Source organism: Eptatretus burgeri, chromosome 5, assembly GCF_056783735.1.
Source record: "Eptatretus burgeri isolate ZD-2024b chromosome 5, Ebu_testis_v1, whole genome shotgun sequence".
Taxonomy (NCBI): Eukaryota; Metazoa; Chordata; class Myxini; order Myxiniformes; family Myxinidae; genus Eptatretus; species Eptatretus burgeri.
Window position 1 is genome coordinate 44,593,609 of NC_140965.1, and position 26,592 is coordinate 44,620,200.

Below are 26,592 nucleotides of genomic sequence, written 5' to 3' on the forward strand. Positions count from 1 at the left end.
TGAATTTAAAAATCCAAACAATTTCTTGTAGTGACTTTAATTCAAATGGTCGTTCATAAAATAATTATCATAGCACATCGTGCAGAAATAAAAAAAATGAACTGCATACAGGCCATCGGAATCATTGTATAACATTCGTGAACTCATGTCGTGCAACCTTGTTTAAATTTGGCTACTCTCAGCACTCGTGAATTATGATGGAACAGGAACACGCAAAGACAAACACAAAATGAAAGATGACACTGTCCTCAAAACTCCAATTTAAATCACTTGGGAATTGCTTCATTCCTCGCTGTTTCTTTGTGCATGGGCCCATCTGACAAATTGTGGTCAAGTTATTGACAGCAGCAGAAACCTTGTTCCTCCCACACAGCTTGTTGACAATGTATAGAGTGCCCAAGATAGACTGGGTGATGCTGTAATACATTTGCATTTAAAAGATGATATTTGGATACGATACCTCGCGGGACTGCTTGCTGGCTCAACTCTTCGGGGAGAATGCTCTGCACGCTGATGATGGTCAGTGAGCCAGAATTGGGTCCCCAAAAGGGGTGGGGGCAGCGGAGAGATGTTGGTATTCCCATAAAAGTTTCTAAAGCCTTCAGGCTTACTGAAACTTTGGGTTGTAGTGCAGCAGCTGGCACTGCTTTATATTAGTAGGTGGTTCTGTGTTTCTCACAAACTGCAACTCAGAAGGAAGTGCACTTTCACTTGTGTGTATGTTAAGTGAAGGGGAAAATAATTAGGTGCTGGAGAAGGGGTTGGGGGGGAGGGGTCAAGTGTCTGTGTCGAGAAGAACGATCTCAGTTGTATTTGTACTGCCAGCCCTTCTTGGCGGGAAGGACTTCGTCCATTATACACGTGAGACCAACTTTTATTAATAGGCCACAGGTCAATTCTGCATACTTGTGTGTGCCGTTTTATGGTTCTAGCCCCCTCCCGTTTTCTCGACTACTCCTCTCCTTTACCACTGGGCTACATAACCCGGCACCCCGAGTGGAACCCGGCACCCCCAGTGCCATCGGAACTGGTTGTTCTGTCTGACGTGTGGAGGGTGTTGGACCACATAATTTGGTGCCAATTACTCCACTTTGTTTGCTGCTTTCAAAGAGGACAGCCTGTGGGCAGTTGAGTAGTTAGACAATGAGTCAAAGAGTAGTGTGGGAGGGAGAGGACATTGAAAATAAAGCTTTGAGGAAGTGTGAGCAGGCGATGTAGTGGATGTGCATGGAGAATAACAACAGAGAAGATAGCAGACGCCAATAAAGGATGAAGCACGCATGGATACTGGAGAAGGAAAGAGAAGTGTGAGAGAGAGAGAGAGAGAGAGAGAGAGAGAGAGAGAGAGAGAGAGAGAGAGAGAGAGAGAGAGAGAGAGAGAGAGAGAGAGAGAGAGAGAGAAGACTGGATGCCGAGAGAGGAGGATCCACGTGCAGGCACAATTCAGCACCAGCCTGATTGTGAACCTTCATCTGCCTGAACACGTAGATGGCATGCTACATGTCCCACGCTTTCCTTTGTCATACACTGTAAATTACATGACTTCTGGTAGTAAATAGTATAGATAGCATAAGATTTATGTCCTCTATGTGTGCCTTGTAAGGACCCATTTTTGTTTTTCGTATACAAAGTCAAGGCTCGTGGAAAAGCTAAAACACTGAACAGACCCGGATGCAACAAAACAAAAGGAACAGGAGAATGAGGGGAGAAACACCAACAGCAGGGTGGAAGACTTGGATAAAATATCTGGAGACTTGGATAAATAAGGGATGTGGGGAGGAATGAGAGGGAGGGGATGATGCATGGGGTGGACAAGATGGAACAGAAGAAAATTCTCAGGAAGGAAAAACTAGAAATATGGAAGGAGGAGAACTTGGAGGTGGGGAAAGTGGTTAACAGGGGTAGCAAAGTTTTGGGGTTTTTTTGGTGGTTTTGGATGGATGGCTGATCTAAGATGGTGACCAACAGCTGTCTTCAAGACCTGGGGAGACCCTATTAGGAAGTTGTACCATCGTTTAGACTTTAGAGATATATGTGGTTTTTTTCTTTCTGAAATTCTGCTGTGCTTGGTGTGAATTATTCTTTGTAAAGTTATGACATTCAAGTAATTTGTGTGGAGATGCCTCCTTTTCTGCCATTGTGGCAGGTTTGACAAAAGGTGTGGGAAAATCTTCTATATGCAGTAAGATTAGCCTGTAACCACTTGGCTGTCGAGGGTATCATCCCACAGTGGGGATTTCCAACTTGATGTGGAGAACGGTTTCAAACCTCGCATTTGTCACAATATATCTGGGTAGAGTTTGATGAGGTGAGAGCTGATTTGGGCAGAGTTTGATTCAGCAATGGGTTCACCTTGTGTAGCTTTTTACGGTTGCTTTATGCAGCTTTCTTCGGCTAGATGAGCATCAGTCAATCTAATTATGATCCTTGCCAACTGAGTTAATTGATTAGGTGAGAAATGTATTTGTTATTCTCTCCCATTAAGCGTGAGAGACGTGATTGGGTCTTGTTTTAATTTATATGTTGACTTGTTTTAATTTATATATTGTTTTAATATATTATATTTATATATTGTTAGTCTTGTTTTAATTTATATATTGTTTTAATATATTATATTTATATATTGTTAGTCTTGTTTTAATTTATATATTGACATTGCACATGGTACACGCTTGGGAGCCTCAGTGGTGTGGCGTTTTTGTCTACACTGTCACTGATGATTCACAAACAAGTGATTAAACTGGTCCGGTGGCTGAGGGGGTGTGCAGCACTTGGATTCTCATGTATGTACTACTTGTGAATGTTTTGCAGCAAGAAAGGAACTCTGGCAGAATTTGAAACGGCAAAGGTCTTACCTTGCGTAGCTTTTCACAGTTGCTTTATGCAGCTTTCTTCGGCTACATGAGCATTGGAGGACTCAACTTATTTATAATCCCAGCCACCTGGGGTAATTGATTAGGTGAGAGCTGATTGGTTATTCCCTCCAATTATGGGTGAGAGGCATGATTGCCTCTTGTATCTATATACATTTACACATATATCAACCCGTCACTTCGCTGACAGGAATATTAAAAGAGGAGATTTGAGAAAGAGATGGTGAGAGGGGGGAGAGAGAGAGTGGAGAGGGAGGGGGAAGCAAGAAGGGGGATGAGGAAGAGGGAGAGAAAGGAAGAAGGGGGAGAGAGAGGAGGGAGGGGAGAGAGAGGAGGGAGTGGAGAGAGGGGAGAGAGGATGGGAAGAGAGAATGGGGGGAGATGAGCACGTGGAGAGGAGGCGGGGAGAGAGGATGGGGTGGAGGATGAAGGGGAGAGTGAGTAGGGGGAAAGAGAGGAGGGAGGGGAGCAAGGAGGGGTGGTGGAAGGGAAGGCAGCATGAGGGGACGAGGAGAGAAGGCAGCATAATGAGACGAGGAGAGAAGGCAGCATATCGGGGCATTACCGGGGCAAAAGTGCTTTCAATTGTCGACAGCAAAAGCGAACTTGTTGCTGTTGCAGACTTTAGTTTCTTTGAATCCGCATTCTCAACCATCACTTATATGTACTCTCTCTGGTGTTTGGTTTTCAAATATTTTAGCATATTGGACATATCACAGTGATGAGCAAGGTCTATTGAACAAAGTGAACATGCAACTTTCAGAGTGTCTTCTTTAGTCTCCCCAAAATAGTTTCAAACTGCACGTCTGGACCTTTTGAACGATGTGTTGTCAAAACTTTGTCAGTCTATTTATTGCCTACCTGTCCATCAGCAAGGCAAGTAGCACACTTTACCGGCCAGCTCCAAATGCCTTGCTATTCACTTAAAGAGAACACACTAAAGTGTTTACTGACTTACTGACTGACTCACTGACTGACACTGCTCGATTGCATAAGCTCACCGGACTAAATTCCAGGTGAGCTAAAAATCATTCATTGCATTTTTAAAATTAAAAATCTTTGTCTCATAATTGCGCAACAGGAAAGTCAAATAATTGTGAACAATAAACCTTTAACAATAAATTGGCAAGATAATTCCTTTCAATTTTGAAACGATGCAAGAAAGACTTTTCATGAATGGAAGTTTAATGTTCGGAGAAATTGCTAAATTCACCAAGTCTCCAACCTGGGGTCGAAGGAGAAAGAAAATGGGTGGTCCACTCCTTGGTAGATCATGATCATGTACCACCAGGTTCTACATGGAGCGTCAGTTCTGCCAAAGCTGTTTCTTGGCGAGGTTGGCAATCCTGGTTGGATCGCCACTCTGACACAGACTTAATAGAAGATCAACAATTATTACCTACTTCCACCAAAGGTGGACGGAGGTTATGTTTCCCCCCTGTCTGTTTGTTACTTACGAAATCTAAATTGATGACTTCCGTCATCTGTTTGTGTGTTTGTTTGTGTGTTTGTGTGTTTGTTTGTAGCCACGATAATTCGACAACAGAAGAAGCTACCAATGTCAGATTACCCCACGTGATTCAGGAGGGTGATGGCTAGTGCTGATTAGATTTTGGTCAAAATCGGTCAAAGGTCAAGGTCACAGTGAGGTCAAACATTCGATTATTGATGGTTTGGTACAGAATCATCGTAGAAACTTCTGGTTTGCGTCGCTACCTTCTCCAGAGACAGCTTTTATCAGACAAGGTCAGAGGTCAAGTTGACGATTTCGTAAGTACCAGTCTATGACTGCTTGTTTGTCTGTTTGTGTGCAGGATATCTCAAAATGTTGTGGACAGATTCAGATGAAATTTGGTGGAGAGGTTGGGTGTGGAACACAGAAGATTTGATTAGATTTTGGTGAAGATCTGGATATAGATTTGGATACTAGAATTTTTTAAGTGCTTCTTCACCATTGAGAGATAGGGCTAAAAATAATATGTAGCACGATATCTCAAAAAATTATGGACGGATTCAGACGAAACTTGGTGGATGAGTTGGTTCGGTGAAAAGAACAAGCCAATTAGATTTTGGTTCAGGCCTAAATCCAGAACTGGCCTATCAGTGGGAAACAAAACATAAACTACTCAGCCTGGTGGAGGTATGCGTTCTACCAAGTGCCCTTCTAGTTACCACTGTTTTCTCTTAATGATGGAAGCATTACCACTGCTTTCCCTTGGTGCAGGCATCCATCTCTGTCTTATGACTGTTCATTGTCAATAATGCTTTCCCGCTGCCATTTAATGAGATCAACGTAAGCATTAGATCAACACTGCACTCTCAAAAACTTCAATTTCCTCCTGACTTTCCTGTGACTCCAGAGCACCTTTTTCCAATGTTTGCATTTATGCCGACATTCAAAGCATTAAGTGTTTTGTATAAATTGACCACATCATCTCGAAATTCTGTGCTCTAATTGGGGTGAAAGGTCAGATAACGTTTTTCTCTTCTTGTTGTACTTTTTACATACCATGATATGTGGATTGCTCAGCCTCAATCTTATTTCCTCCATGGCAATCTGACTCTCCTGGCAGACAAAAGGTCCTTGTTTGGATATTGCTGTCATGCAACCCTAGGATTAACCATAATTGCCCACTATAAAACCCCTTTCATCTTTGGGGGTCGGGGTGGGGGGGTTAACGGCTGCCTCGGCTCTGCTTTACTTTATGAGCTTGTGACAGGTTTAGTTTAGGTCTCATTGCTGCCAAAAGCTTGACTCTTTGCACCGCCATATCACACAGCCAAATTACAAATGAACTTCGAGGAAGTCTGTTAAGTTGCACAGGCTCATCACTTTAGGCAGCTTTGAGTTTATTTCTTGAGTGAAATTGTTAAAATGCTAAAGGTACTTAACGTCACATGTTGACTGTAAATGAGTTTGTTTCAACTTTTATCCAAAACTGACTCAAACTCCAGGATGTATTGATAAGTGTTCAATCAACAGTGCATCGTCAATAACTTCAATGTCCTGGCTTCTTTCTCTGGTCTGGGTTGATGCAGAAATCCATTGATAAGCACTTAATCTTTTTTTTATTTAGAGAAACCATAAACATATTTTGTTACACACATTGGTTGAGGTGAGTGGTCGTATAGAGCAGGGGCTGGTGAGTATTCTCTGCTTATCTGCAACATTCCTTGCTTCTGCATCATAACAGTATCCCTGTACTATCAGGGATAATTAGGGCGAGCAATGTCAAGAGTGTGTTCTGTGGCTGAAAACTACAGGATCACTTAAATCATTTCAATGCCAAGACTGAATAACCTCATTTTTGAGAATTAGTCACTCATCATTGTATCAATAGAGAGCAACAACAACATGATTTTGATTAAGCAATGGGAGGGCAAATACCATTTGTATTGCATGTAATATGTAAATGGCCTCATTATTAACTAGAGAGTTCATAGAACACCTTACCCCAAGCAGTGTTCAAGTAAATAAAATAATGATTTGAAAGATCGTATTAAAAAAATTCCAGAAGTTTAGCGGTGTTGATGCAGTCGAATACACCACCTTATATAACATATCCAAGTACTGTCCTGCAAAACTGGAGATTTATGGAAGTGATAAGAAGGTGATTTGTGTTCTACAGTGTTCAATTAAATACAGGGTGTCCCAAAAGACACCTAGGGATTTAGAAATTAAATAACATTTCTGTTTTTTAATAATTTGTTTTTCTTTTCTTTTCAGAATTTAGATTAACATTTGGAAATTACCCCTGGAAAAATTGACAACTGTACATAGAACCAAAATCATGGAATTTTATTTTAAATTTCATCGATCAATTATTCTCACCCAAAGAGCATACTGCCGACACTTCAATGCCAGAAAACCCACCTTCAGATTTCATGATTCGTTGGTTGATTCAACGTTTTCAGCAAAATGGGTCAATAAGTGACTTGCCCCGATCTGGAAGACCATGTTCAGTCTGTTCGCAGATTAATCGTGAACGTGAATTGGGCAGTGTCCAAGAAGAACCAGGAACATCGATCCGCAGACGTTCTGACCAGTTGGGGATGTCTCGGATGTCACTGCATCGCAGACTAAGAAACGATTTGCACCTGTACCCATCCAAAGTGAAATTGGTGCAAAAGTTGAAACCGACTGATCATCGACAATACTTAAATTATTCAGTCCAAATTCAGAGGTTGGTCAATGAAGAAAACGAATTTGTTCATTAACTGATTATTAGTGATGAAGCTCATTTCCATTTGAACGGTTTTGTCAATAAGCAGAACTGTAGCTTCTGGGGATTAGAGAATCCTTGGGCTATTCACCAACGTGAGTTGCATCCTCTCAAATGCACTGCCTGGTGTGGTGTCACGTCAGAAAGGATTATCGGCCCTTATTTTTTTGAAAATGAGGATGGCAGTGCAACGACGGTCACTAGTGAGCGGTATCGAGCCATGCTCGAGAATTTTGTGCGTCCTGCAGTGAAGGATAAACCTGAGATGTGGTTTCAACAAGATGGAGTCACTGCCCACACGGCACGAGCCACGGTGGGGCTTACAAGGCAAATTTTTGGACACCGAATAATTTCGCGAAATTCAGAAATTTCTTGGCCATCACGTTCTCCTGATTTGATGCCTCCCGGTTATTTTCTTCAGGGTTACCTAAAGGAGCGTGTATACATCAATAAGCCCCATACAATTCAGAAGCTCAAGGACAACATCTGTGCAGAAATTCGAGGGCTGCAGCCAGTTATTTTCCGCTGTTATGGAAAATGCTGTCGAAAGAGCCCGTCACTGTGAAGCCGAAAATGGAGGACATCTCAGCTGCATCGTTTTTCATAAATAAAGCAAATTTATCTCCATTTTATAAATTTTATTTTGCGACAAAAATAATCATAAATTGTTCAAAAACAGAAATGTTATTTAATTTCTAAATCCCGACATGACTTTTGGGACACCCTGTATAATTCAATTGAAATAAAATAAAGATTGTAAAGGTTGTATAAAAAATTAATTCTGGAAGTTTATCACTGTTGATGTCTTACACACCACATCATTTAACACATTACATTAGTTCTTCGTGCCTATTGTATGTCGGCTATCCATTATGATGTCCTTAAAAACAGTAAGTTTCCTGTTTGGAATGATTTTCAATTTTGTTTTACTGCCAGACAGACAAATGGAGTTAAAAAAAAAAATTATCTCGCTTCTTTGCGCTTGTGCGATCGGAATGAATTCAGAGCCAAAGTTCTGCTATACTACAGGTTTGTTTTCCGATTCATGTTCCAATTCGTGTTCAAAATATAACATTAAATTTAAATTAAGTTGTTCCTCAATCATAAACTGAAATTTGGGGATGGATGGATGGACAGACAGAAATAAACCAATTGCTTAACCCTGCTTTTCGCTTTGTGTGTGCAGGGTAATGAAGAAGGTACAGCTGACCTATATATTCCACAACAATTATTTCCATTCAGTTGTTCTAGATCATTGACATGAAACCATTTTTGATTCCATAATGTCAAGTATATTTATCCATAGCATACCAATCAAAACAAAAACCAAGTCAAAACTACTTATTTTATCCAATTTGTACCCATATACAGTATACAAGTATATGTGAGGCACTGTATCATTGACACAGCTAGACCACAGAAATGATGCAAACAGTGGGCTGAGTTTGTACTTGGATCCCAGTCCTACATGCATGCATGATGACTGTATTATGGAAAACCAAAAAATTAACATATACAGGTGAAGACAATCTGACTTGGCAAAATCAGATGGAATTGAGTTTTCTCAAGGTTTTCTCAAACAGAGGTGAAAAAGCAAAATGTAACACGGATTTGGTGCTGACACTGTGTGTGGTGGAGATTGGACACAAAATTATTTAAAACCAAATAAATATCAGCAAGCTGTTGTAATTATGGACTAATTACAAGGCGGAGATTTGAAATAAAAGGGAAGGCATTGCACACATTAGTTCACCGTTAGAAGTCGAGATAAGAATGTCTGAGTGTTTATTGTAAATAAACACTGTCAGCTTGAGTCATGGCAATTGGCCTCTTGGGAAGACAGCAATACTTTTGTAACCATAGTTGGACGAAAACATGGTTTGTTTTATTGTTGGGAAGCCAAACACATTTTGGAAAAGAATCTTGGTAAAACAGCTCTGCCTGTGATCCTTTTTGAAGGCCTAATCAGGAAAGGCTGTCTTTTTGATGTGAAACACAGATGACGATTGACCAATGATGCCTCAGTGAATACAAACATATATATATATATATATATATATATATATATATATATATATATATATATATATATATATATATATATATATATATTTATTTATTTATATACTGAGCTTGTTGGAATGCCAGCAAAGAAAATGCGATTAAACATCCACTCACTTATTGGCACTAAGTGCTGTGTAGTCATTGTGAGCACATTTAAAGTTAAAAAGTAAAACTGTTTCAGGACATTAGACCAGAGGAAAAGAAACAATTGGTTGCTTTATTACTTATCACACATACATCAAAAACAGCATGATAGTTTCCTCTTTCTCCGACGTTTGTTTAAAGAGTATCACGAAGAAAACATAACAATGGTTGCACTGCCAGCTGCTCCTGTATTCCGAGCATTCACATTACCCAGGATTGCCAGCAATTATAATCCTCACATTCGTGTTTCAATTTCTCTCTCCCTGCAGGAAGCGAGTTTCCTACCAACCCCTACTCACACCCACAGTACACGGCATACAACGAGGCTTGGCGATTCACAAACCCTGGCATCCTTGGTAAGATCTACATACCTTGTGTATGCTGTTTATACACTTGATATACCTCTCCACATTCATACCTTCATTGCAGTGAGAATATACATATACAGTATATATATATATATATATATATATATATATATATATATATATATATATATATATATATATATATATATATATATATATATATCATTTTATTCATACAACAAAATTTAAATAAGCATTTCAATAAAATAGACATTATCAAAGCTTTTCGACTCGCACTCCTCAGGATATAACTGCAACCAGATGAAGAACAAGCACCAAACTCTCATTTATAAAGTTACAAAATAATGTCCTCAACGTTGATTGGTTGAGAGAAAGAAAGGAAGGGATTACCTGATTGGTGGAACCATAGAGCATTATGAATCACGAGTAGGCGGTAATAAACAATCATGAATAATGATTAGGCGGAGATGATTCACCAAAGTACCAGTGGAAACGTAATGCTAATTAGCTGAGGGCTAGTTGGAGGGGGTGGTGGTTTTCATGGTGACTCAACTGACTGTGGTAGAGTTGTCACACAGTCAAACCATCATGTTCAAAATAGATATAAAGTTCTGACAAATTCTTTCTGTCCACAAGGAATGGGATTGGTTGACCTGATGAATGTGGCCTCCATTGCACGAAGGTGAGCTAAACTGTGTCCTCTACTCAGGATTTTTTAATTCCTCTTGATAATGGGTATCCTCAACAGATCATCAATGGATATATACACAAATTCCTGAACTCACCAATGAATCCTATAATTAGACCTCGTAAATGTCCTGTGTACCTACGTCTACCTTAGAAAGGCAAAGTGTCTCAACGGTTTGAAAACCACATCAAACAGCAGGTGTCCCATTCTTATTATGCTGTTCAATCATGAGTGATTTTCACTATGTTCTGCCCACTATGTTATGTATAAAAAGATGTTCTGCCCACCTCTCATGCAAGTAAGATTATTTACGAATTTCAGTGCCAGTGTGATCCTAGGTATGTGGGCCTTACATCTTTGAGATTGAAGGATTGCATTGAACAACACATCCCTTTGGGGATCTGATGGGGTCAGTCAACCGAAGAGACAACCAACTCGGCTTGTAAGAATGTACACAGTACGACAACTATTCCCTGTGCCTCCGCAATTGGTTACCATTTATTGAATAATCCTCAGTGTGCAGAGCAATATTGTATCGGCTGGTGTAAAATCCTGAGTGGAGGACGCAGTTTAGCTCACCTTCGTGTAATGGAGGCCACATTCATCAAGTCAACCAATCCTATTCTTTGTAGACAGAAGTAGTTTGTCCGAACTTTATATCTATTTTGACTATGATGGCTTGACTGTGTGACATCTGTACTACAGTCAGTTGAGTCATCATGAAAACTACCGCACCCCCCCCCCCCACCAATGAGCCCTCAGCTTCCCTTCGTGTGCAGCCTTTTTTGGCTGCTTGTTGCATCATTGGTTAGGGGCGTGGCTCTGCTGCTAATCCAGTGCCCCTATTACCAGTATACTGGTACTCATTTCACTGACCTCTGAAGGATGACATGCTGAGTCAACCCCCTGGTGTTAGTTTGGCAGAAAAAGGCCGCTCAAACTCAGGACCCTACCTAGGATCCCAAGCCACCACCCTAAACCACTAAGCCAATGCCAGACTTTAGCCCTCAGCTAATTAGCATTACGTCTCCACCTATACTTTGGTGACTCATCTCCACCTAATCATTATTCATGATGGTTCATTTTCGCCTACTCATTATTCCTGATGCTCTATGGTTCCACCAATCAGGAAATCCCATCCTTTCTTTCTCTCAACCAATCAACGTTGAGGACATTACATTGTGACTTTATCAACGAGTTTGGTGCTTGTTCTTCATCTGCTTGTGGTTTTATCCTGTTGAATTTTATCCGGATTTATATACATACACATATCAGTGGGGCATACTTGCATTCTGCAAACAGATTCTGGGGTGCATCCTATGTGCAGACATAATAAATATAAACTTTTTATATTTTACGAAGTGGATTGCATTTGCATTCTGCAAGCAAATACATGATTCAATTAAATAAAGAATGAGTGAGCAGTATGAGGTCTTTATTTCCCATCAGGCCTGAGATTAAAGAGAATTAGGACAGTCGTAAAATGGGTCTTTCGGTCGGGGAGTGTAGCTGGTGCATGGAATGGTCTCCTTAGAAAGGCATTGGCAGCAGAAACTATATTGTTTTAAATTGGAATTAGATAGTTACCTAGAAGCATTGGAGATAGAAGGGTACAGGGATATTGGCAAGACTTGGAGGTAGCTTGTGTATGTACGAGTGATGGTATACATGTTTAGTTATTGTGATGTCTGTGAGGTCTCTTCAAAAATCTTGTATGGTCAGGATTTGTGTATTCCTCCCTCTACAGCCACTTTCATCATCACCTTTCCATTCCCCCCAAAAATTATAGTAATGATGATAATAAAAAAACTTTTAGTTCAAATATTAATGTGATTTGCATAACACTGCCCCCCCCCCATCCCTGACCCACCTCCTTCCGACCCCAGTGAAATTAAGTCTATAGCTTGACAGGTTTATTTAACCTGGTGGTATAGCACCAGGCATGATGGACCAAATGTCATCCTCCTGCATCAACATTACTCATTATTCCTTCTTGTTATTGTCAGTGATGTCATAGACCATCAACATTGGGACACCATAGACCTCGTGTCAAACCTTCCATGTTATTGTTAACTAACAGCTATAGTTAAGTAAGTATTGTACTTGGAGCACTAGGTTATGTTCCTGGCACCCTAGTAAATTTGCTCTTCATGATCTATTTTTCATTAAGTCTTTTGGGAAAATAGGTTCAGTTCCAGACACCTTCCCATCACCAAAAAAGTAAGCTAAAAATTTTTGTTATTCATAATTAGCCCACCAAGAAAGTACTAAACATTTCTTTCAGTCGGTTAGTTTGATGTTTGATGTTAGTTTGATCTTTCTCTGTTTGATGAAGTGGATTGTCTGTGCATTCTGCAAGAAAGCTAAATTAATTAAGTAAATCAAGAATAAGTGATCAGAATTAGCTCTTTATTTAACAGCTGTGAGTCACGTGGCGTGCAATTGTCTTTGGTCACGTGACGCTCCATGAACGGGAACGAGGCTCCACTGGCTGACTTTTGTTTACAGATATTTTCGTACATACAATATATATATATATATATATATATATATATATATATATATATATATATATATATATATATATATATATATATATATATATATTGGCCATGGGCACAGACATAGAATGTTGCATTGCAGCACTGCAATCACTACACATGTATACAATGACCTGTCCATACCCAGCTACCTACCAGTCCTGCCAAATTGATGGACATCTCTGTCCCCAATGTTGGCTTGGTACCTGTCCAATTGCATTTTAAATCTATCTGCTGTTTTTGCTGCTACTGCCTTTCCAGAGGGACCATTTAATGTGTCGTATTAAAAGTGAAAGACCCTTATCTTACTTCCTATCCTAACTCTCCTCTTCTTTACTTCAAGACTGTGACCGCTGGTCTAGTTGACTGTAAATGGCCATTCTGCTGAATAACTCTCATGGGTTTATTTTCCAATTACCCTTCACTATTCATTATTAATCATTCAGGCATTTGCCTTTGTGTTCCACTTACCTCTCATTGTCACGTTAGACTATCTTTTGTATCAAATTCTATTCACATGTTCAATGTGAGTGTGGAAAGGGTGGGATGCACCTCCCTTCCCCCTTCTTTGAGTTGAATTGAATTTGAAGTGCATTGAATTGAATGGGCAGCGGAAGGGAAATTACCTTGTTTTTACGTGTCCAACAATAAGGAATATCCAATATCCAATTATCTGAAATATCTCTATCAGATCCCCTCATAATTGACTCTTTTCTAATGTATAAAGTCCTGACTCCTCGAGCCACTCCTCACAGATGAATTCTGCTGAGTTTAGTTCCACTCCGCTCCTCTGGCTTGCCAAGAAATTTACCGAGTTGCTCAATGCTGACCCCATCTCTCTCTGGCAGCTACGTCCTTCCTTAGATGTGGCAACATCACTTAATTTCCTCACAGTGTTAACACTCCCTCTTTTAATAAATAATTTATCCTTCTGTGAATACAACCTAATAGTAAACTCCATCTGCCAATCTCAATGGGCTCTTGTCTTAAACTGCTCTTCATCAGCAGCAGAGCCGTGTCCTCAGCCAGTGGTGCTACCGGCAGACTTGTGAAGAAGACCTACTTTTACTCCTTACATCCTTAAAAATGCCTCACTATTTGTTGTTTAATATAGTATTGGCTATATTCTTCTCATATTCTTTTTTGGCTTACCTATTTCTTTTCTGAACTAGCTTCTGTTTACTCCTATTCTGAGTTGAGTCCAACAACAGTCCTGTTTTATACCCAACAAATTGCTTCTGCTTATCCATAATAGTGCTCCTTAATTCCCTGCTCAACTACCCTGGTCACATAATTCCTGCCTGTAGATTTACACCTCACTGGAATATACTTACTGAGTATACTGCACACTTTCTCCTTGAAGGTTTCCCATTTCTTCAATGCTGATTTCCCTCCTGTTGCTTGTCCCAATCTGGAGTACATAACTCTCTCTGACTCTTCCCCTCAACGTTTATCTTCCTGAAATCTGATAGCCTTTCCCATCCCAAACTCAAACTCTTAACGGAATCCTTGCACATACTATGTTATGGTCACTTAAATGCTCTCCAACCTCCACCTTCTCAACCATGTTAGGATCATAACTTAAAAAGGGTTCAAAAAAATCTCAAACAGTATACTCCTACATGTTGGCTTATCTACAAACTGGTTTAAAAGCAATCCTGAACTAGATCTAGGAAATCCTCATCTGCTTTGCCCTTTCCATCCCTGTTCCTGGACCCAATGTATATACGACTGGTGTTGGTTTAATGGTTATGGTGGTGGGCTTGGGATCCTCGGGTCCCGAGTTCAAATCCTGCTTGGCCAATGAATTAATACCAGGTGGGGTTGACTCAGCCTGTCATCTTTCCGAGGTTGGCAAAATGACTACCAGCTTGCTGGGATGATTACGCTATTTTCTTATCCTGTGTCGGAGTGGCGACCCATCCAGGATTGTGCCCAATAGCCCAGGAGACTACTTCGGCAGCACCAACGCTCTGGACAGAGTCTGGTCCCAATGGATGGATGGACCCAATCTATACCTTGGTAAATTATAATCTCCCATAATCAATACTCTTCCCTGACGACAAGCCTTTCTTAACTTTACATGAACATTTATATCCCATCCTTTCCTCACACCAGGAACTCCATCAAAGCACCCTACGAGTATTTACTATTATCACCATCTCTAACATCTATCCACACAGAATCCTCCCCATTCATTTCCTCCCAAGTGTCACCCCTTTCTTTTATACAATAATGTCATTTTACACCTCCTCCTATTGTATCTTTCCTTTCACGCGTACACGTCTTGTATCCTTATAGTCCTGTCCTCCAGTTTCTCACCTCGTTAAACCATGTCTTCATGACTGCAACAACATCGTACTCCTTGCTCTCTACTTTAGTTTCAAGCTCCTCCATTTTATAATTTAAACTCCTCACATTGGCATAGAATGTTTTTTTTGCTCACCTGGAACGTAGTTCTTGGGAGCTTATGGGATGGCGCGTCGTCCATCTGTCCATCTGTCATTCCGTCTGTCCACAAACACTTGCGACTTCTTCTCTGAAACTGCACACACAATTTCGATAAAACTTGACTACAACCTTCAACACTGGGTATGTTCTAAAGTTTGTTCACGGCATTAAAAAAAATCATTCCCGAAGGGGATCTCAGGGGGTGTTGCCCCCAAAGTATATATTTGCTTTCTTCTCAGAAGATACACAGGCAATTCCAATGAAACTTGACCACAACCTTCATCACCTGTGATGTACTGAAATTTGTTCATGACATTAAAAAAACAAAATTGTGGTCAAAAAGGGTCTACGGGTGGGTTGCCCTGAACAAGTATGTATTTGCTTTCTTCTCTGAAACCAGACACACAATTTTGATGAAACTTGACCACTAATTTCATTACCCATGATGTACCAAAGTTTGTTCACGGCATTAAAAAAAATCCATCGGTATTTGCTTTCTTCTTCGTTAAATATTTTGTGGGTCATCCATGCTGACCAGTGGTTGCCTGGTTTTGTTATCCAGCCGCTACCAGATGGGCACCCAGGGGTACTGCCCCTATTTTTATTAACTTTTCCCTTCCTGGTATTGTTTTTTCCTGCTGGCCCTTACCAATCATGTTATCAGTTGCAGTTCCTCCCTTTGTTGCCTCTCCACTCTCCTCTAGTTTATTTTCAGTTTTCAGTTGCAGTCTCTCCTGAATTAGCCAATCGGTGTTCACAAAATCCTTTCAACTCCTCTCCCAAAGAGGATGGAATACAGCAAGGCAGTATCTTGGGTCGATTCTTCTTTTTCATGTGTGTAAATGACATCTTTGATACTCTGGAATGCTCTCTTTTCTTCTTTTCAGATGACTCCCCATTATGCTATACTATTCTGTGTATGACTGACAAGTCTACAGGAGCTGATTTAATTTCCACTGAGCTTGAAATCAGTCAAAAGGATCAAGTCAATGTCAAAAAGATCAGATGCGAGTCTGACACTTGTAATATGTCCTTCAATCCCGGTCATTTAATCCCACATCGTCCATGTCTCTCCAGAAGGATTGTCGAACAAACCCACTGCTTATTTTCCATAAATTCTATTGTGCTTCTATTGTGCTCCACTGCTTCTATTGTGCCATATCCTTGATAAAATGGAACTTCTGCCAGCCTACCAGTCCTTTTACCATGGCTCAGTTGAATATCCTCAATGGGCTGGTGCCTCCCCTTTCATACCTGTATCTCCTGGATTCTGTGGAATCCAAAGCTTTCAACATCATTGGCATTTCTCACAAATAAGTAGAAGAAAAAGACTGGTTGCTCTCTCATTGCAGACACATTGGTAACCTCTGTTATTACTGGATCTCTTCTGCTCTTTCTTTATCTTCTCTTTTATCCCTCCTACCCATTCCCTTCAACACACATATTCTTCCTGTGACCCATTCCTTCTGAAACTCTCCAAACCCAGATTTAATGATCACTTCCACTTATTTTTTCCTCTTTCCTTCCATTTGTAGAACTTCCTTCCTGAATTAGCTAAATACCACTCTTCCCTCCTTTTCCTCAAATTAGTTGGTCACCACCACCTCAAGTCATCCTCCATTTCTACGCGTGATTAACCGACCCCTCTCACTTGAAGGTCATTGTTTTCTTTCTTCTACTCTCTCTTTGTTCTGTTCATCTATTCCTTTGCTTGTTGCATCTGACTAAATCTGACTATTCCTTTGCTTGGTGCCACTACCCCCTCGGTTAGGCTGTTTCCTTTCTACGCTCTGTCTCCTAGCTTTTCCATGAATCTGGATTTCCCAACAAAATGCCCTCCCAGAAAATTGAAAATAAGAAAAAAACAAGCAGCAGCTCTCAAATCAAATTGCATCTCTTTCTTAAACAAAGCAAATTAAAACTGAATACAAAAGTTAATCCTCCATGAACGAGCAGACACTTGTGCCTTCAACAAAATTGTCTCAATGCAATTGACTCGCCTTCTTCAATATTTAATTTTCCCTGTGCCACCCCACTTAATAGGCCCAAATAAGCCCTTCAACTTCTACAAATAAATAAACAAGCAGTCATAGACTGGTACTTACGAAATCGTCAACTTGACCTCTGACCTTGTCTAATAAAAGCTATCTCTGGAGAAGGTAGCGACGCAAACCAGAAGGTTCTACGATGATTCTGTATCAAACCATCAAAAATCGTAACGTCGAGCGAAGCAAAAATCTCCATTTCTCCACGCAATTATACCTTAACGTAACTCAATGACGTGTCTGCTCGAGCGCACTGCATCATGGGACGACCCGTGACGCGTTGAGTGAAATATTTTTTATACAATCTTAAAACGTCTCCAACATCCGATTTTTACCAGAATTTCGACAACCCAGTTTTAAGCGTCGTAAGCGATCGCAAAAACCGAAGACAAAATTAAAATCGAAGTTAAAACGAACTCGTAACGTCGAGCGAAGCAAAAATACTCCATTTCTCCACATGAATTTACGGAATTATGTTTGACCTCACTGTGACCTTGACCTTTGACCGATTTTGACCAAAATCTAATCAGCACTAGCCATCACCCTCCTGAATCACGTGGTGTAATTTGACATTGGCAGCTTCTTCCGTTCTTGAGTTATCTTGCCTACAAACAAATAAACAAACAAAAAAACGGAAGTCATCAATATACTTACGAAATCTTTAGATTTCGTTAGTAAAAAAGCATCATATTATATTATTTATAACATAAATACATCAAAAAATAGCATATTAAAAATAGAAAAATAAGAATAAAAATCGAATCCATTCTTCCTTTTCATACACCCATCATGTCCACCAAGTTTCGTCCCAATCCGTAAACAAATTTTTGAGATATCATGCTATATGTCGTTTTTAGCCCTATCTCTCAATGGTGAAGAATCACTTAGACAATTCTAGAAGTCGGATCCGAATCCGAATCTTCACCAAAATCTAATCAGTTCGTCCTTGTCACACACCCAAAACCTGTCCACAAAATTTCATCTGGATTCGTCCACAAATTTTTGAGATATCCTGTGCACAGACAAACAGACAGAAAGGGGTGAAAACTTAACCCCCTTCACCTTCGGTGGTGGAGGTAATGACCAAACCATGATAATCTCTCAAACAACCAAGAAAAAACTTTATTCAGAGCATATGTTCTCACAGTACTTTTGCAAGTTGAGGGGTGTTTTACAGCCCTGTTGGTCCTATTGGCCATATTACTGCAATCCTTTCACAAGAAGGGTCACTTTAATTATTTAAACACTTACAACGTCTACATTTTCCCCATGCATTGAATTGTCTTTTTATTTTATTTTTCTTGTGGATGTGTCCAGAGCAAGATCACAGCCACATCAGTTCTCCAAATATACACTACTTTATAAAACTACAAACTTATTATAATGTCATTAAATACACGGTACCCACTCAAAACATTAAATCAGTTTGCCATTTGCTTGTTATTTCATCGATTGACATTTACATGTGAACTAAATTCAGATTTAGTGAGATCATGTATAAAATCAGGAGTGCTCATAATATTACGATTCCATTTGAACAATACGAAATTGAAGTAAAACGCTGCAATGTACATATTATGTTCATTATGTTCATGTATTCATAAATACTATGAGTAAGCTCACTGCAGATGTGTACTATGCACAGATAACAAAGACATATCTACTGATACAGTATAGTAAAGATACTGACACAAGAGAGGAGTGTATTAGTATTATCAAATCTCCATTCTTTTTCTACTTTGAGTCACACTAATAACTCAACATGCTGGTTAACTTGGTGCTGGAGCATAAGGAATGAGAGGTTGAAAAATCTGAGGTTTATGTCATCATTCATCCAGTGTAATGCATTGGAATGCCTGGAGCCAGACAGCTCTCAATCTTAAAGGAGCTGCTATCCACAGATCGCTCCACACGGAGGCATGGCCTGCACATACGGGCCGTGCTTTCTTGACAGGAAGGACACTTTTGGTAACGGCATCGCCCACAGTTCGCCGACTGCCTCTCGATGAACTCAGTCTGTTAGGATGCCAGCCTTCTGACTTGCCCCAGTTCCATCTGCCCCAGCTCATACGATATGCTATTTCTGCAGTGAATCTCCTTTTTTTTCCATTTTGCTATGAGCACCAACCTTTTATTCCCTGTTGCACTCGTTATATTTCAATATCCTCAATTACCACGCGTCACAGATAATGCATGCCCATCCCCCTTTCCTCCCTCCGGTGGGGGGGGGGCAAATGTATCGTATCCTCTCCAACTGGCATTTTGTAAGGTACGGCAGCACTCACAACTGCTAATTGGAAAGCAGGTTCGACCTGAAAAGTTTTAATAACTTATGTTGTTCATCCTCCTGAAGCAGATACCTCTCCAGCTGTTTCTGAACAATGAATTTGTGTGAACAAAATAATAACCAAATCTCTGCTGGAATGTCATTACACGTACAACTTTAATTGTAAAATCATAAAACATGTCATACACCATTATTTCACCCCTTAGTACTCCTAAAAAAAAAAAAACACTATCATGATATCCCAGTGCCCACTCCTATAACCCAATCATATACTTCTGATATATATACAATCCAATTTTGTACTTCTAATAATGGATTTGTGTCAGCAAGGTAATCACCAAGCCTCTACACTGGAATGCCAGTGTTACTCATAGAAGGACGACAGCACGAGGACAAAAGCCTAATAAATTACTTTCCGTTTTATAAATGTACAACTATAATTGTAAAATAATAAAATATGGTGCACACTATAATCTTGTACCTCCTCCCCCCCCCCACACTTTTTTCCCCCCATGTCATAAGAACACTCTTCAAACCATTGTAAGGATACCCCGGTGCCCACTCATAATGTCATGTTAATATTATACTTCTTATATTCAACAAATAAAACAAAGGGGTGAGATTGAAACAGACAAATTAATGTTTTTTTTAAATATCCATCAGCTGAAAGGTCATAACAAACTGTACTGGCCCTTGGGCAGTACAGTTGTGCACGTACATTAACCCAACACAAACAGGTCATTGTCAAATTGAACACGTCTGGGCAACTTCTTCCACCCTTGACCTACTTAGCAAGTAAACGTTTCCTTACTTATGATGTTTTTTTAACTTAAGAAAAATTTATGTCATAGAACATAATTAGTCTCTGAAAAAATATGATGGAGAAAACACTTCCGACAAGAACTAAAGTTTTTAGGAGAATCCTGATCTTCATTAGGGACGACATAACACACTATGCTGGGGATTGGTAAGAATGATTAAAGTAGGGACTACATCTACCACTGCAAGTGGTAGATTTGGAGCATGTAACGCGAGGGAAGGATGTGGGGATGGTAATATATACGGGGGATGGGGGGGGCGGAGCAGGTAAGCAGACAGCACAGGGTATCGGTAAAGCAACAGGGTTTTAGGTTGTATTGCTCGGGGAATTAATAGCTATCTTGTGGAGCCTGTGGCTGCTGGTTGCATCATTTTCTGGGGGCGTGGCTATGCCATTGATGCAGCACCCTCTATGACCAGTACACTGGCACTCGTTTTGCTGACCTCAGAAGGATGACAGGCGAAGTCAACCCCATCTGGTGTTAATTCAAGAGCCGACAGGGGCTCAAACTCAAGACCCTAGGATCTAAAGCTTGCCACGTTAGCCATTAAGCCAACACCAGGCTTCAGGAATTAACTACAAATTAAAAGAGGTTGTGTTAACACTGCACAGGAATTTTGTAAGAGATAATCGAGTATATTGTTCAGTTTTGGTCACCACATCTGAGAAAGGACATAGCTACCAGAGAGAGGGTCCAATATAGAGCAACCAGACTCATCTACAAGTAGCAGCTGAAGGAGACAACTTTACACATTACAAAGGAGGCAAATACGAGGAGATCTGATGGAGATATTTAAGATAATGAAGGATATAGACTAAATAAATACGGAAAAGTTTTTCAGTGGAATAAAAACTAATAGATTCAGGGACATAGCTTGGGGGTGGGGGGGGGAGACAAGGTCTATGATGGCATTAAGGCTTGGATCTTTCATCAGAGAGTAGTTAATGCATTGAATGGTCTCTTTAGAAGGGTAATGGCAGGAGAAATGGTAGATAGTTTTAACTTGAACGAGTTTGGTTCCTAGAAGCATTGGGGATAGACGGCGACATGGATATTGACAGAAATGTGCAGGCATGATGAGCCTGATGGCCTTTTCCTGCATTGAACTTCCTTGTAATTCCATCGGTTAATGACACAAGCATTCCCTTTGCTTGAAAGTTTTCTGGCATCTCTTTTTTTAATAACTTTACAAGACTGAGGCTAATGTAAGTCTCTTAAGAATATCGACAAGAGGTTGTACTTTCTCAGTCCAATTCTTCTTAATCCAGAAAACCTCTTCCGAAACCACAAACCAGGTTCAAGTGATCCACCAGCATCCCCCTTCTGGTGAAACTCTTAAAATCCAGAATCACTGCTCACCTCCACTTATTTGTTCCTCTTTTTTCCCCATGCTCCGTGGAACCAACTTCTACATTTTCTTCAATCTCATTCTTCCCTCCAGGTCATCAGGAGAACTGTTCACCACCATCTCAGATCATCCTCCATCCAAAACATTGATCTTTTCTAGCCCCATTAAACCACCCCCACAAATTTCCAGTTTTTCCTTCCTGAGAGTTTGCTTCCATTTCTATCTTATCCACCTCCTGCATTCTCCCCTACCTATCATCCTTACCCACATCCTTTGTTGTCCGTTTCCGTCTATTTTGTCCCTCGGCCCTACTCTTGGTGTTTTCCCCTCTCTTTCTGCTGTTCCTTTTGTTCTGTTGCATCCTGATCCATTCCGTGTTCTAGCTCTTTCATGAGCCTTGACTCTGTGCACAAAAAAGGTCACTGAACCTGTAAACTTCTCACAGACCTCCATGGCTTTCAATAATTCTTGCTTTCGAACAACGAAACTTCATCCATATACGCCCTTCAAGATAACCTTGTCCCACCAGACCCCGGAATAAACAAACCACCCAATAAACAATTGTGTTTGGCCAGAAGATGTTCCACAGGAAAAACAAAAGGCAAGGGAGGCAAAAGACAACTTTATATTACCGCACAACCAGACTCCAACAACCTGGCATTACAAACATTCTCGCAAACCCTAATACAGATTTCGACAATGAAACCGGGAAACGAAGAAGAAGCCCATTATTTGAGGATAGCATAGAAGTAATACTCTCAGAGGAGACTGACAAACAAGATGACTCCACATTTTGTCATACAGTCCCCACATCACACTGGCATGCAGACAGCAGTTGCGTCACTCCCTACGAATAATGGGGTTGGCTGAAGAGCGAGTTGACAACGTAAAACACTAAAAAAAAAAAAGAAGCAATTAACTGATGGTGGGCAGGGGGGAGGCAACAGTTGCAAATGATAAACAAGGGAATGAACAAAAAGGAAAAGAGGAGGGAAAGAGAGGAAATACACTCACCTGTAAATAAGAGGGTTGGCCCTATGTTAGTTAGGGTTAAAGGGGTAGAAAAGATTGTGTTTAGGGATGGAGAATGACATGACATGAGAGTGCAATACCTGCTTGAAGTCCTGGAGGGAAGAATGGGATTGAACAACCTCAGGAAGGCTGTCCCACAAACAGGAGTAAAAAAAAATGCAACAAAAGAACTGAGATGTACAGTAAGCCTGGATTTTGAGAATTTAATCATTATGGAGGTATTGGAAGAATGCATGCATCCTGGAGTTTCTTTCGAGGGTTGGAGGACTGAGAGAGCAGAAAGAGCCTAGCTCCCTCCACATTGGAGGAGAGGCTGTAAAAAAAGAGATACCGCTGATCTGTCTGCGATGTGACAGCAACAGTTCTTACGCTTTGGCCGCATTGAGGGAGATTCCAAAAATGTCAATGGCTTTAGATTCCACAGATTTCAGAAGACAGAGGTATAATGCTGTGGTGCCAGCCGATGGGGGTACTCCATTGAGCTGCAGACAGAGGCCTTGTAGACTGAGTGGTTCCGATTTTTCAAGGAATGTCTTCAAACATCAGTGATCTACTCAGTCTGAAGCTGGCTTTGGAGTCCTGCTTTGTGATTTGGCCAGCCAGGTAAGGTCATGGCTGATGGTGATTCTGAAAAGTTCAACAGACTAAACCTCTTCAGGGTGGCTGACCATCGAAATTGATAGGTAGGTTTGTTTGACCATCCTTCCAGAGTGATTGAAAGAGACTGAGATTTGCCAGGATTGAAAGACATGTTGCATTTATCAGACCAGCATCTAATCAATTCACTCTCAGCAGAAAGTGACACAGCTGCTATTTGCCTGTCATTGGGGTGGGAATACTGTATGACATCATGTGGAGCAATCTATGAAAAAGAGTGGGGTTTTTTGAGCTTTGCAGGGATAATTCCGGAAGATGTGAAACCAGACTGGACTCCAAAAAAGAAAAGACACTCCAACCTCCATGATGAGAGGCGAGGACTGGAGAGGAAAGAAGTGGGTTCCATTGATAACAGCACGTTAGAACAAATCTTGAGACGCACGGGTTAGGTCTCTGCGTAAATGTGATGATGAGTCTTCCCCTACCCTTGCTCCCTCCCAATCTCCTTGGACAAGTTTGTTTGTTTTTTTACCTCTTTATCCTCCTCGTGGTGTTGAGCAGATAACGCTGCTGAGGTACTTTCATTGACTTGGGGATACAATCTTGGGCTCACACCTGCAGTTAAAGTACAATATCTGCCCGACCATGTCAAAATATCCTCACCATCCTCCAACTCAACACTTCTGGATTGTGACTTTCAATATTCAATGATCAACCAACCTCATAAAATAAAATCTCTTTGGTGGCATGCAGTCCTTGTGAGCCTCCCATTTCCCCCAAAAATGAAATAAAGAAGGAACATTATCAAACAGCAGATCAAATGAATTTCCAACTGGCAAAGCTAAAACAAAGTCGAAATGAGAAACTGCAAAACCCAACTTTTCATTAAACCAAACTGGCAAAACCGATAACAGTCTGTTTTTGAAACCCTCTTCCAAACCACACAACATTTATTTTTTTGACACAACAATGGGTTGCACTCAGCTTGAAGCAACAACACAATGAGACATCAACCCACGAGGCTTTTCCTGCATACAAGTGGCAGGGAATATGTGATAGACAATCGATCACTGACTAGAGATGCAGCAAAACTTGTTCTTTCTTCAAACCACAAGCTATACTTGAAGGACAACAGCTCAATGACACTTAAATAATACAATTAACAGCTCCAGCAGAAGAAACAAATCGAACACCAGTTGGTGCCGGTTCAAGAAGGGAACGATGATGGTGCCAGTTGAAGAAGGGAACGATGATGCCTCACATCCCATTCCCTTTGTTTCAGCATCTGATTACTCAAAATCCAGAACATTCTGTGACTTCCCAACTCACTCAGTAATCTAACAAAATCTCAAAGTAACCAGAGTTGGTGGTGTAATGGTTAGAGTGTCCACTCCAACTCTGGGAGGTCGGCGGTTAAAACCCTGGCTGAGTCATGCCAAAGAGTTTAAAAATGGTATGTGCTGCTTCCTCACTTGACGTTCAGCATTTAAAATGATAAAAGCACAGATAATCCCTGGAGGTTTGCAGACATGGGGAGGAGAAAATTCCTCCTGAGGAAATGCCCCATTGAGTGCGGTGAGAAATGTGTGGCCGTTGTTGCGATGTCGCTGGTATCCAGAGCGCCCCAGTAAATAAGGGGATTTCCTCCCAACTCAATGGCTGTGTTTGTCTTGTCTAATTGTCCTGTGTGGTGTCTCGTATGTATGTATACTAGAACGTGCCCGTAAAAAAAAAAATAATAATAATAATAATAATAATAAATAAATATTCCATCCGCGAGCAACAAACAACAACCACACAGACCGTTTCTTCGCTCTCGCGTGTCCGTACGTGCGTGGCGCGGAAGTTCGCACATCACAGTTACGATGATTCGCAATTTAGGCTTTAATGGCCAATTATTCAATTAGCGCCAACGTATTTTGTCTTTTCGCAATGTCATCGCAAGGAAAAACAAAAAGAGAAGAGAAGAGAGAAAAAAAAATTACTTCCTGGTTTGGAGCATACCAGCACTCTGATGTTACCGAAATTTATGCACCGTCTCATATGAAAACAATCATAACTTGCGGTATGAAAATGATCATAACTTGCAGCATTGTGTTTATCTATAAATGCGCATAAGAAATAGAGAAATTATTAGAATACACGAAGTCATCACTCTCCGGAAGTCCGTACGTTGTAACCCGTAATGGGGAACGTGGCTGTGCTTCCCTTCCCCATCGGCCACGCCCACGCAACAACGTGTCTTGTCATTGGTTTGGTAAATAAATGGCCATAACTTGGGAAGCACTTGTCTGATTAATATCAAACCTTGAAAAGGCACATCCTCAGGTCCCCAGCAATATACCTGGCAAGTTTCAATTAGATCGGACCAGCGGTTGTAGAGAAACAGCGGTCACAGACACACACCACACAGACACACACACACACACACACACACACACACACACACACACACACACATTGCTGGAATTATAGATAGATGTGTGTGAGATGTGTGAACGGCAGTTCCATTATGAGTCTTAGATCTTGGATGTACAATATTTTTTCAAATACTACCTCCAACAGAAGTCTTTGTGATCATAGCCAAAGCAGCAGCCATACTCAGCCCAGTGTTATCTGACACATTGTCACTCACTGCATCCTTCACAAGAAGGACAAAACAATCTGAAAGTGGTGAAAGCAAAATCCCTGACTTTAAGACAAAGTACATCAGGAAAGCAGAAGTGCTGAAAATACAAAAATCTTTCCTGGAAACGACAGGAAGAAACAAGGATAAAATTAAAGCAGCTGTAAAAAGAAGTCAAATAACAAGACAGCTAAAAAATAACAATTAAAGAAACATACGAGAAAGGACAAACATGTTTTACAGCCGCTGCATATTGTCACAAGCGAGGTCTCAGCACAGTCCCAGAGGTCCAATTGACTATCCTGAAGGAATTATGTGCCGGAGCCATAAATGTCCAATTGACTTTCTCGATGTGATTCCATCACAAGACTTAGCTGAGTGATGAACCCTTCTAATGTTTGTTCCCCTTTTTTACTTAACTTAAGCTTACCTATTTACCATGGACTTGTGAAAATGAAGCACAGAGCCAGCACATTTACACTATGTGGAATAGCACTCGGTAGAGCACATACCTCCGCCAGGCT

The 26,592-nt window shown here is 40.6% G+C and overlaps 1 protein-coding gene across 6 annotated transcripts in view; it reads left to right on the forward strand.

Moving 5' to 3' along the window:
* Positions 1 to 26,592, forward strand: part of LOC147026339 (paired box protein Pax-5-like) — a 267,746-nt gene that overhangs the window by 234,712 nt on the left and 6,442 nt on the right. For 4 of the 6 annotated variants that reach the window (XM_085881656.1, XM_085881658.1, XM_085881657.1 and 1 more), the window contains exon 10: positions 9,574 to 9,660. In XM_085881656.1, coding sequence (XP_085737782.1) covers positions 9,574 to 9,660 — 87 coding nt within the window. Of the gene's footprint in view, positions 1 to 9,573; positions 9,661 to 26,592 lie in introns of those variants that run through there. The other 2 variants (XR_015058294.1, XR_015058295.1) reach the window with 2 other exon arrangements.